Source organism: Bos javanicus, chromosome 3 (assembly GCF_032452875.1).
Source record: "Bos javanicus breed banteng chromosome 3, ARS-OSU_banteng_1.0, whole genome shotgun sequence".
NCBI classification, from domain to species: domain Eukaryota; kingdom Metazoa; phylum Chordata; class Mammalia; order Artiodactyla; family Bovidae; genus Bos; species Bos javanicus.
In genome coordinates this window covers 9,983,528-9,993,676 of record NC_083870.1, presented here as the reverse complement: position 1 = coordinate 9,993,676, position 10,149 = coordinate 9,983,528, and the positions used below count along the sequence as shown (strand labels likewise).

Genomic DNA, 10,149 nt, shown 5'->3' with positions numbered 1-10,149 from the left:
TGCCCTGAGCACACAGAAGGGAAGCTTCCCCACACTGCCCGTGGTCAGAAAGCCCTGAATGGGAGTCTGGTCAGCTGCATTGCCCACATAACCACAGCAAGTCCGGGAGGACGGATGGAACAGCTTGCCTGCTGGAGGATCGAGCACAACGTGAAAGTGTGGAATCGGCAGTTCTGAGAAGAGGCGGCACTGCTTGGTGTGGTTAGAGAGCGGAAGGGCATGGGACGCCAGGCTGGAGAAGCAGGCTGGAGTTGGGCTTAGGAGAGCCTTGTATCTTAAGCCAACAGTTTAGTTGCCCTTGATCCTGAGGGCAGCTGGAGGCCATGGAAAAATTTTAAGCAGAGGAGAAGTGACAATGGGAATTGCAGTTTAAAGGGTTTTCCGTGGCTTCAACAGGAAAGGAGGGGCAGCCAGGCAGCGTGGGATGCGGGGCTGCCCAGAGAGACTCAGTGAGGAGGATGTCGGCTTGTGCGGGGGTGCTTGCCGCCTGCCTTAGCTAACCATAGGCATTTGAAAGAGGCTGACTTACAAGAAATGGCTCCTGAAAGAGCCCAGCTAAGTCTGAAGCCAACTTCCACTTTTCTCTGGATATTTTCACTTTCGGGGCATCTTGTTCTGAGTCAAGATTCCTCCTTCTGAACATGGGACTTTCCAGAAGGACCACAGCTCCTTCCGAGCATCCACTTGACCTGGGATGTTCTGGATTTGGGTCATTGAGGGAGTTCGTCTGCCTCTCTGAAGTATGGCTGTGTGGTCTCTGTGGAGTCTGCTTCTCTGGGAAGGTAAGTAGGGCAGGCCTAGCCTCAGAGAACTGAAGGCCCCTCCCCCTTCCAAGGGAGAACTCAGGAGCTGAGGAGGGGTAGGGAAGATGGAAGTAAGTTCTCAGGCAGCCTTGAAAGCCAGGCAGGAGCAAAGAGACACAGGATCTTGGGAAGAAGGGTGGAAGCACAAGGAGCCTCTGTGTCCATGAGACATGAACTGTTTTGTGGTCCAGGGAGGTTAAAACTGAAGCTGGTAGGACCATTGGTTTTGTTAGATATAGTGGTGAGAACATGAGGGTCTGGCAGCATGCAAATTCTAAATACAGTCTGGGAGGAGCAGGGGGGGAGTGGGGCTCTTGCAGTCTAAGGACTTCTTTCCAGCTGCCTGTGGGAAACCTGAGCCCCTACCCCAAGGTCTGTGGAAGTGGACACTGAGGAGAGTAAGAGGCAAAAGCAAGTTAATATAGTGCATGCAGATTCCGGGTGGCCAATAACAGTGTGATGTCAGAAGAGACCTCAGGTCTCCTCAACACTGGGTGACACCCCTTGCATCCTGTCTGATGCCTGACACCCCCCCGCCCCTGATTGGTCAACAAGTGGTCAATGTGACAAAAGCCAGCAGTGCTAGGCCAGGGGATGAGAGTTGTGGGGTGCAGCAAAGACTCAGACTCTTCTGTTTGCATCAGAGACTCACAAGGCCTTTGAGACAACTTTGGGTTTCCCACCTGAGTTCCTGGCTCCAAAAATCTGCAAGTGTCAACATTTCTAAACATGTCAAGGAAGTCCTGCCCCAAAGAGGAAATCTGTTAGGTTTGAAAATCTTTCATATCCTTGGACATGGGAAGCTAAAATAATTTTTCTGAGTGGTGAAAGTACCACTGACTGAATGTACCCCCTTATTTTCTGGATGGGATGACAGAAGGGAGAAGAGTGCCCCAGAAGATTGCTCAGTTCATTCATGGCAGAGCTAGAGTAGAATAGAACAGGAGTCTTGATTGACATCCAATGCTGTGCTCTCTGGATGTGGCATCTCCGATGTGCATTAACTCTGGAGCCATCCCCAGTTCGGACTGAGGTGCCTGGGGCTGGCAGGGCAGTGAGATGGACTGGGGACTGGAGTTACAGTGGCTGGCTGAGTGGTCATCCAGAATACATCTTCCTAACCAACTTCCCAACACTTGGGTATGTTCCCTATCTGCACTCATTCTGCTCTGCACCCCTGCGCATTCCACTGAGTCAGGCTCAAGGGAAGTCCTCACCAATTTCATCATGCGGTAAGTAAACTTGCTGGCTTCTTCTGCATCCTCTTCCTAAACAGCAGTGGTCACGGGGAGCCCAAAGATCAGAAGAGGAACTCAGGGTCTCATGGGACTCGTAAACAAGCGGTAACATAGAGGAATAAGAGCATTTGTAGAGGTGGCCCCAGGCTGCTGTGAGAACACAGAGAACACAGAGGGAGGCGGGAATGCTTCAGGGATGAGCAGAAATTAGCCAGCAAAGGAGTCAGAGTGGGAATTCAAACAGAGGTGTCACCCACACACGTCGAACGCAGTATGTTCCCAACAAAACAGCCTCTTGCCATCTCACCTCCATTCTATTTCTCCTTCTTTTCTGGATCATGGAGAATGGTACCTAGTGGGTCCCAAGGACCTGGGAGCCATCCTTGACTCCTCACTCCCTCACTCCCAGATCTAATTTGTTACCAGATCCCACTGACTACACACCTTAATCCCACGTCGTTTCTCCCACTTCTGCCCATCCCCATTGCTCCCTTCCATGGTACAAGTTCCCATCACCCTCCTTGGGATTAGTAGCCAAAGCCTCAGCATTCCCCCACGTCCTCTGCATCCTCCATACCTCTGCTGGAGTTTTCTTTCTAACCATGGATCTAATCGTGTCACTCGCTTACTTAAAACCTATCCGAGGCTCCCCATCACTCTAAGGATAAAGCCCCAAGTCCAAAGCTGCTTTCAGGGCCTTGCAGGACCTGGCTCCGGCAGACTCTGCAGTGCAATGTCTTGCTCCCCTGCAGAGAGCTACTTTAGTTCCCTTGGTGCACCGAGCTCTCTCACCCTCCGGACCCTTGTGCTGCTCGCCCGGCCTCTAACACTGCCCAGTCCCCACTACAGGCTGCCTCTGCTTGGCCTGGCCGATTCCCATTCCTCTTTCAAGTCTCAGCTTAACCTTCGCTTCTCTGAGCTCCTCAAGGCCAGGCCAGTTCACCCTATCACCATACCCATGTTCTCCCAGGGCACACCTTTTGGCCATTGTGGCAGACTGCTTTCTTAAAAGTCAGAGCTCCGTGAGCCCAAGGACCAAATTCCTTCCTCACTGTTTTATTCCCAGGCCCTGGCACAGTGCCCCCTCAGCTTGGGTGGAGGAGGCATGGAGAGAAGGGCCCTCTGCTCCATAGCAGCTCAGCTGAGTGCAGGGAGAAAGAACGTTTGGCACAGGCAGAGTGACGGAGCTCTGTCCTTTCAGCACTGCTTCCCATGGTCATCGCCAGTGCCCAAGTGCAGGGCCAGGTGGGTGGCTCGGCGCTGCTGGTGGCGGATCACCCTCCCGGTTTCCAAGTCCGAGAGGCCATCTGGAGATCCCTCTGGCCTTCAGAGGAGCTCCTGGCCACGTTCTTCCGGGGCTCCCCAGAGACGCTATACCACTCCCGCTTCCTGGGCCGAGCCCAGCTACACACCAACCTCAGCCTGGAGCTGCGGCCACTGGAGTCTGGAGACAGCGGCAACTTCTCCGTGCTGCTGGTGGACAAGCAAGGTCGGGCCCGGACCCAGACCCTGCAGCTCAAAGTGTACGGTGAGTGTGCCGGACGCAGATTCTCTGCCCCACGCCTTCCCATCAAACTCCGGGAAGGCATCTTGAGTCCTGGGAACTGGGGAGAGCGGAGTCCTAGAAACCTCTGGCTTCTGACCTCACGGCTGATTCAGGGAACAGTTGCTCCCCCACACCCACAGGTAAGAAAACTCCTGGGGCTCTCCCACGTGAGTTTCTGGCTGGGGCCACCAGACTCTGCCACTGGACAGCCCTGGTCAGAATTCTAGCTCTGTCTTCTTATCTCAGTGGCCTGAGAACAATACTTAGCTGCCTGACACTGAGCTTTCTCACTTGTAAAACCAGCACAGTAATATTATCATGAAAATGCCAATAAAGGTAAAATCAGTTGAGAAAGCGCCTAGCCTGTGCACGTGTGCTCAGTCCCTCAGTCGCGTCTGACTCTGCGATCCCAAGGACTGTAGCCCACCATATTCCTCTGTCCATGGGATTCACCAGGCAAGAATACAGGAGTGTGTTGCCATGCTCTCCTCCAGGGGATCTTCCCAACCCAGGGATTGAACCCACATCTCTTACATCTCCTGCATTGGCAAGCGGGTTCTTTATCCTGTAAGTCATCAGTTCTAAGATATCAGGTTATAAGATGTGCCATTATTTTATGCACCACAGAAAAGAAACGTAAATATTACAATGGAACTATGACACAACATTTTAAATTAAAAATTAAATTTTAATTAAAGTATAGAATTATTTCATATTTCTTTAAAGAACTCTTTTAGCCGTATTGAGAGATTTTAAATGTATATCATTCGAGGGTTCTCGTTATTATGTATTGTTGCAAAATAAACCATCCCCAATTTTACCAGCTAAAAACAACAACTCTTTTTATTTCTCACAACTCTGAGTTTCCAGGGTTCAGCTGACCAGCTCCTCTACTCTACCTGGGTTTGTAGGGTCATTCATAAAGTTGCACTCACCACCTCACTGGTGTGACTGGATTCACTGAGGGGTGGATGAGTCTTTCTTTCCAGCAACTTTACCTCCACTTCCATCAGAGCCACTATCATCACAATCACCACCGCCAAGACAACCACATTCTCCACCCGACCATCACCCGCCCCACATCACTGCCTCCACCTTTACCCCTCTCCATCACCCCACCATCACTGCCTCCACCTCTGCCCCCCTCTCCATCACCCCACCATCACCTGTCCCACATCACTGCCTCCACTTCTACCCCCCTCTCCATCACCCCACCATCACCCCCACCATCACTGCCTCCACCTCTGCCCCCTCTCCATCACCCCACCATCACCCGTCCCACATCACTGCCTCCACCTCTACCCCCCTCTCCATCACCCCACCATCACCCCCACCATCACTGCCTCCACCTCTGCCCCCTCTCCATCACCCCACCATCACCCATCCCACTATCACTGCCTCCACCTCTGCCCCCTCTCCATCACCCCACCATCACCCATCCCACCATCACTGCCTCCACCTCTGCCCCCTCTCCATCACCCCACCATCACTGCCTCCACCGTCACTACCTTTGCCTCCACCTCTACCACTGCCACCATATTTTTGCTGGTCAAGATAAAATGGCCTTTGAGCTCCTATTCATCTACCTAGTGGCTTGGTAAAGATGTGTCAGTGACCGCTATTTTAGTAAAACCTCAGAAATTTGGATAGAAATAGGGAAAAGAAAAGGCCCCAATGGAAGAATGGAGAGTAGAAGTGAGAGCTGGGCAAAAGGAATCACTGAGGGAGAGAGAGGCGGTGGTAAATTGGGAAAGAGAGAGACCCTCCCATGCCCAGAGGGAGATAACTGGGTCACCACTCGGTGAGCCCCTTGGGCTGCTAGTGTGTGACTAAAGGGTGCACACTGCCCTGACCCAGGCTGCACTGTTTGGCAAGCCAAGCGCCGGCTGAAATTCAACACCCTCTCACCTGTTACCCCTGAGCCCAAGGCCCTTGCCCAGTGAACAGCCTTCACAACCATCCAGGCAGCCAGGGAGCCTCGCCCCTGTTCTGAGTCTCCGCTGCCGCACATGTGAAATAAGGACGTGGAATGTGATAATACATGCAGCACCCACACCACTAAGCTCTAAAATGCCTTGTTCTCAGCATCTGAATTACAGATTTTAAGGAAATTGCTGTTTTATTGCTTCCAAATACATAGCGTGATTAGAACTAATTGCACAAAGCTGCCAAGCAGCCATCCTTAGGAGCTCTGCTTTGACAATGGATGAGAATGATTTGAATTAGCAGATCAATTACCAGAAATGTCAATGGGTGTTTCTACTGTGCCTGATCATGTTTGGATGCAGCTTGTCCTCTTAAGTAGTGTAAATATCCCCCCTGTAATCTTTGTTTATACTATTAGTGCACCCAGCAAATCTTTTCTTTTTTCATATCACAAATCCCACCAGATTGAGCTGGCATTAATGAGGTTTTACTCTGCTTGACTCTGGAATGCTGTCAGAGACAGCCCTCCCATTGTCTCCAGAATGGTCCCCCGCTGGCATTCATTGCCATGAGACTCCTGATCTACTCATCAACCAATATAGCAAAAGGGAGCCATGGTCTGGACACCAGGACACCAGTTTGGCCAGTGGCCCGGGTAGCTGAGCACCTTAAGAGTGAGGGGTATGGAAATCGCAAGGCAGAGCTCCCACCCACTTGTCTGCTCCTCCACAGAACTTTGCATTCTTGTAAGAATTTTCTTAGTTATTCATAGTCACTCATTAGTACGTCTTCCTCATCAGACTCCAAAAGCTCCAAAAACCCAGGAATGTGTTTGTCTTTGTGTCTACCTTAATAAACGCTGATTGTCTCTCTGACTGATGTACCGTGTATCAGGGGAACACTGTGATACACAGAGTGCTTGGAGGGCTTGGAGCTGCACCAGGACTACAGGGAAGGCTCCACGGTCAGAGCGGCAAGCAGTGTCTCCACACTGGGCCTTCAAGGATGGGTAGGAGTTCTCTAGAAGGATGAGAAACAACAGGCATGTGTGTACAGCTGAGCCGTATGGAAGATATGGAAGGGCATGACACATTTGGAAAACAGGAAATTAATCAGATGGGTGAGGAGGGGGTCAGCAGGAAGTATAGCTGGAAAGGTTGACATCAACTATTTGATGAAGGATGTTAAATACCAGACTTAGGAATTCAGCTTCTGTCCTGTGGGCAGTGGGAGAAAGACAAGGTTTTGGGGAGGCTTAGTCAGAGGCAGCTTCTAGCCCTGCAAGGATCCCAGAGCTGGAGCTATGGGATCCATGCACACAGCATCCCTTTAACCCATGTCGGCTCTGCTGTTCTTGCCCAGATGCAGTGCCCAGGCCCGTGGTCAAAGTGTTCATCGCTGTATCAGGGGATGCTCAGCCCCCCAAGACCTGCCACGTGTTCCTGTCCTGCCGGGCTCCCAACACCAGCGACATAACCTATAGCTGGCGACGGGAGGGAACTGTGGACCTTGATATGGAGCCAGCTGGCCTCTTCACGGATGGACAGGTGCTGAGTGTGTCCCTGGGACCAGGAGACAAAGGCGTGGCCTATTCCTGCATTGTCTCCAACCCCGTCAGCTGGGACCTGGCCACAGTCACCCCCTGGGAGAGCTGCCATCGCCAGGCAGGTATGCCGAGGGTTGGGGAGCAGTGGTTGAGGGGTGGTGAAGCTTCTGGTCCCCCTGTGACCGTGTCTCCTCCATGTCCAGCTCCAGGGAGGGCCTCCTACAAAGATGTGCTGCTGGTGGTGGTACCTGTCTCGCTGCTCCTGATCTTGGCTGGTCTGTCTGCCTGGCACTGGGGCCCCTGGTCAGGTAGGAGTCCTGTGGGGGCTGGGGATGGGCGGAGGAGGCAGGTCTGCGGAGGAGGAGGGCTGAGTTTGGACCTCCTCTTACTTAGGCTTCGTATGTTCTGCCCTCCTTACCTCTCCCACATCATCTCTTGGCCCTCTCCATCGAATATTCCAGTCTTCCTTCAGACTGAATTATTTGAAATTCCTTTAGCAGTTTTCAAATGTGCTACTCTCTCAAGTACCTCTGTAAGCATTTGCACATTCTACTCTCTCTGTCTGGAAAATATTTTCCATGATTTCCCGCCCAACTTGCTTTCTTCATTTGGCTGTCAGCTCCACCATCCTCAAGGCATGCCACCTCCAGGAAGCCTTCTGGAACTTCTCCTGCACACCCAGCCTGGGTCTGTGCCCCGCCTTGACCGTCCAATGCTCACCCCAGTCACAGCACCTACTGCCCTCACTCTCCATGGAGTTCTCAGCCCTCGAAAAACAAACTCTGTGTCACCTCCGGGCACCTAGCAAGGGTTCCTGGAACATAGCTGGTATCACTAAAGCTGTGTTGGGTGTTAAGTCTAGGTGAAACCCAACCCCTTCTTGTCAACCATCCTAGGAAATGCTCCCTGAGAGAAGCACCTCTCTGGGCGGGAGCTCACAGGGCTTCCTTTTCCAGGAGAAGAGAGAAGGAGGCGTTCTGGGTTCTGACGTCTACAGCCAGTCCTGGGATGTGTTACCCCCGAAAGAATTGTCCTTGCTGACCTGGGCCTCCTGGACATGTCCATCCTAGGCTGTCTGGGCTGGTCCCAGGATGGAGATAGTGGGCCAGCAAGGAGAAGGAGGCATAAGACCCCATTACAGTGGATGTGTCCTCAAAGGCAAGAGTCTTGGCCCAGCAGCTGAGCATGCAGCTGGGCCGCCAAGCTGGCTCCAGCGTATTCTTTCCACTTGCAAAGGAGGGAGGAGGGGACAGCTGAGGTCACACTCCATCCAGGGGCCCTGTCTCCGCCTGAGAGCGTCTGGCCTGGCCCTTTGGCCCGAAGAGTCCCCAAGATTCATGGTAAGAAGGTAGAAGCCAGGAAAAGAGCAGCTTTTTGTTTTAACAGTTTTATTGGACTATAATTCACATATCATATAATTCATACATTTAAAGAGTAAAACTCAATGGCTTTTATTACAGTCACAGAGTTGTGCATCCATCACCACACTCAATTTGAGAACATTCTCATTACTCCAAAAAGAAATTCCCAAGCCCCTTAGCCATCACTCCCTAACCCTTTCTTTCCCTTCCAGCCCCAAGCAACCACTAATCTCCTTCCTGTCTCTAGACTGTCTATTCTGGACATTTTATGTAAATGGAATCATAAACTGTATGGTCCTCTGTGACTGATTTCTTTCACTTAATCTGATGCTTTTGAGGCTCAGAAAAGAGCAGCTTTGTCCACCGAGAAGCGGCAGAGAGAATTTGACTATCTGGGAAAGTGGAAAGGCTACATTCAGGGCATCTGGAAGCCAGCCCTGGCTCTTGTCATGTGGCTTCTGCCAGTCATTTAACTGAGTCTGTCCCAGCTCTAAGTTTCTATACCTTCTACAACTAAAAGTGTGCCACAGTTGCAGAGGAAGACTAGACATTAGGAAGAACTTCCTGTCCTTGAAGCATCTCCTTTTCCAGGGTCTTAGAAAACCAGGAGAGATATCCCTTTGCCCAAGATGATCTTGGACCAGGACAGTTAGGATTCAGGGGCCTTGGGTACAAACACTGGAGGAGTTACCTTCTTTCTGATCTCCTTGACAGGAAAAAAGAAAAAGGATGTCTGTGCTGATGAAGTGGATCAAGAGACAGAGAGCCCCCTTGTGTAGGCTGTGCCATGAGCAATGCCTGGATCGTGAGGAGCCCCACTGCCCAGCCACATGATGGTCTGGGATGTAGCTGGTGCCTGGAAACCACCTTGGACCTTGGACCTCCCATGAGACTCCTGTACCACCTCCCAGGAGTGGCCGGGGCAGTTGGCACAACCTTCCACACCCTCCCCCTTCTCTCTCTACTGGTACATGTTCTGGCCCTACTCTGGGCAACATGGGCCTAGCAGGACATCTCTTCAAGAACACCAGAAGTTCTCCAGGATCCATAGATTGATTATCCATAGCACTCACTGCCCATCCACTGTTCATGAAGTATTGTTATGGATCTGTTCCCTTTAAATTACATGTGGAAATCCTAAACCCCATCCCCAATATTTCAGAATATGACTGTGTTTAGAGATAGGCCTTTAAAAAATAAGGTTAAAAGAGGTCATTGAGATGACCCTAAGCTGATATAACTGGTGTCCTTACAAGAAGAGGGAGAGACACCCGGGAAGCATGTACACACAGAAGAAAACCATGGAAGGACACAGAGAGAAGGAAGCCCCTGAAAGCCAAGGAGACAGGCCTCTGGAGAAACCAAACCTGCTAACACCTCTGTCTTGGACTTCCAATCTCCAAGAATGAGAAAATAAATTTCTGTTAAGTCACTCATTCTGTGGTGTCTTGTTTTGGAAGCCCTAGAAGACCATGCAGGTCCGGAAGCAATAGTTAGAACTGGACATGGAACAACAGACTGGTTCCAAATAGGAACAGGAGTACATCAAGGCTGTATATTGTCACACTGCTTATTTAACTTACATGCAGAGTACATCATGAGAAACGCTGGGCTGGAAGAAGCACAAGCTGGAATCAAGATTGCTGGGAGAAATATCAGTAACCTCAGATATGCAGATGACACCATCCTTATGGCAGAAAGAGAAGAGGAATTAAAAAGCCTCTTGATG

The 10,149-nt window shown here is 51.1% G+C and overlaps 1 protein-coding gene across 1 annotated transcript; it reads left to right on the top strand.

Moving 5' to 3' along the window:
• On the top strand, positions 1–9,856 carry SLAMF8 (SLAM family member 8). Its single transcript, XM_061402029.1, has 5 exons — positions 1–782; positions 3,243–3,569; positions 6,876–7,181; positions 7,263–7,367; positions 9,135–9,856. Exons 1-5 carry the CDS (start codon positions 743–745, stop codon positions 9,197–9,199), a joined length of 843 nt encoding a protein of 280 aa, XP_061258013.1. The 5' UTR covers positions 1–742; the 3' UTR covers positions 9,200–9,856.
• Positions 9,857–10,149: the final 293 nt, after the last annotated feature.

Excerpts from the sequence above, each read along its gene's own strand:
- SLAMF8 (XM_061402029.1), top strand. The coding sequence starts at position 743 with ATGGCTGTGTGGTCTCTGTGGAGTCTGCTTCTCTGGGAAG. Across the intron at positions 783-3,242 it reads GAGTCTGCTTCTCTGGGAAG|CACTGCTTCCCATGGTCATC; the intron begins GTAAGTAGGGCA and ends CTGTCCTTTCAG. Across the intron at positions 7,182-7,262 it reads GAGCTGCCATCGCCAGGCAG|CTCCAGGGAGGGCCTCCTAC; the intron begins GTATGCCGAGGG and ends CTCCATGTCCAG.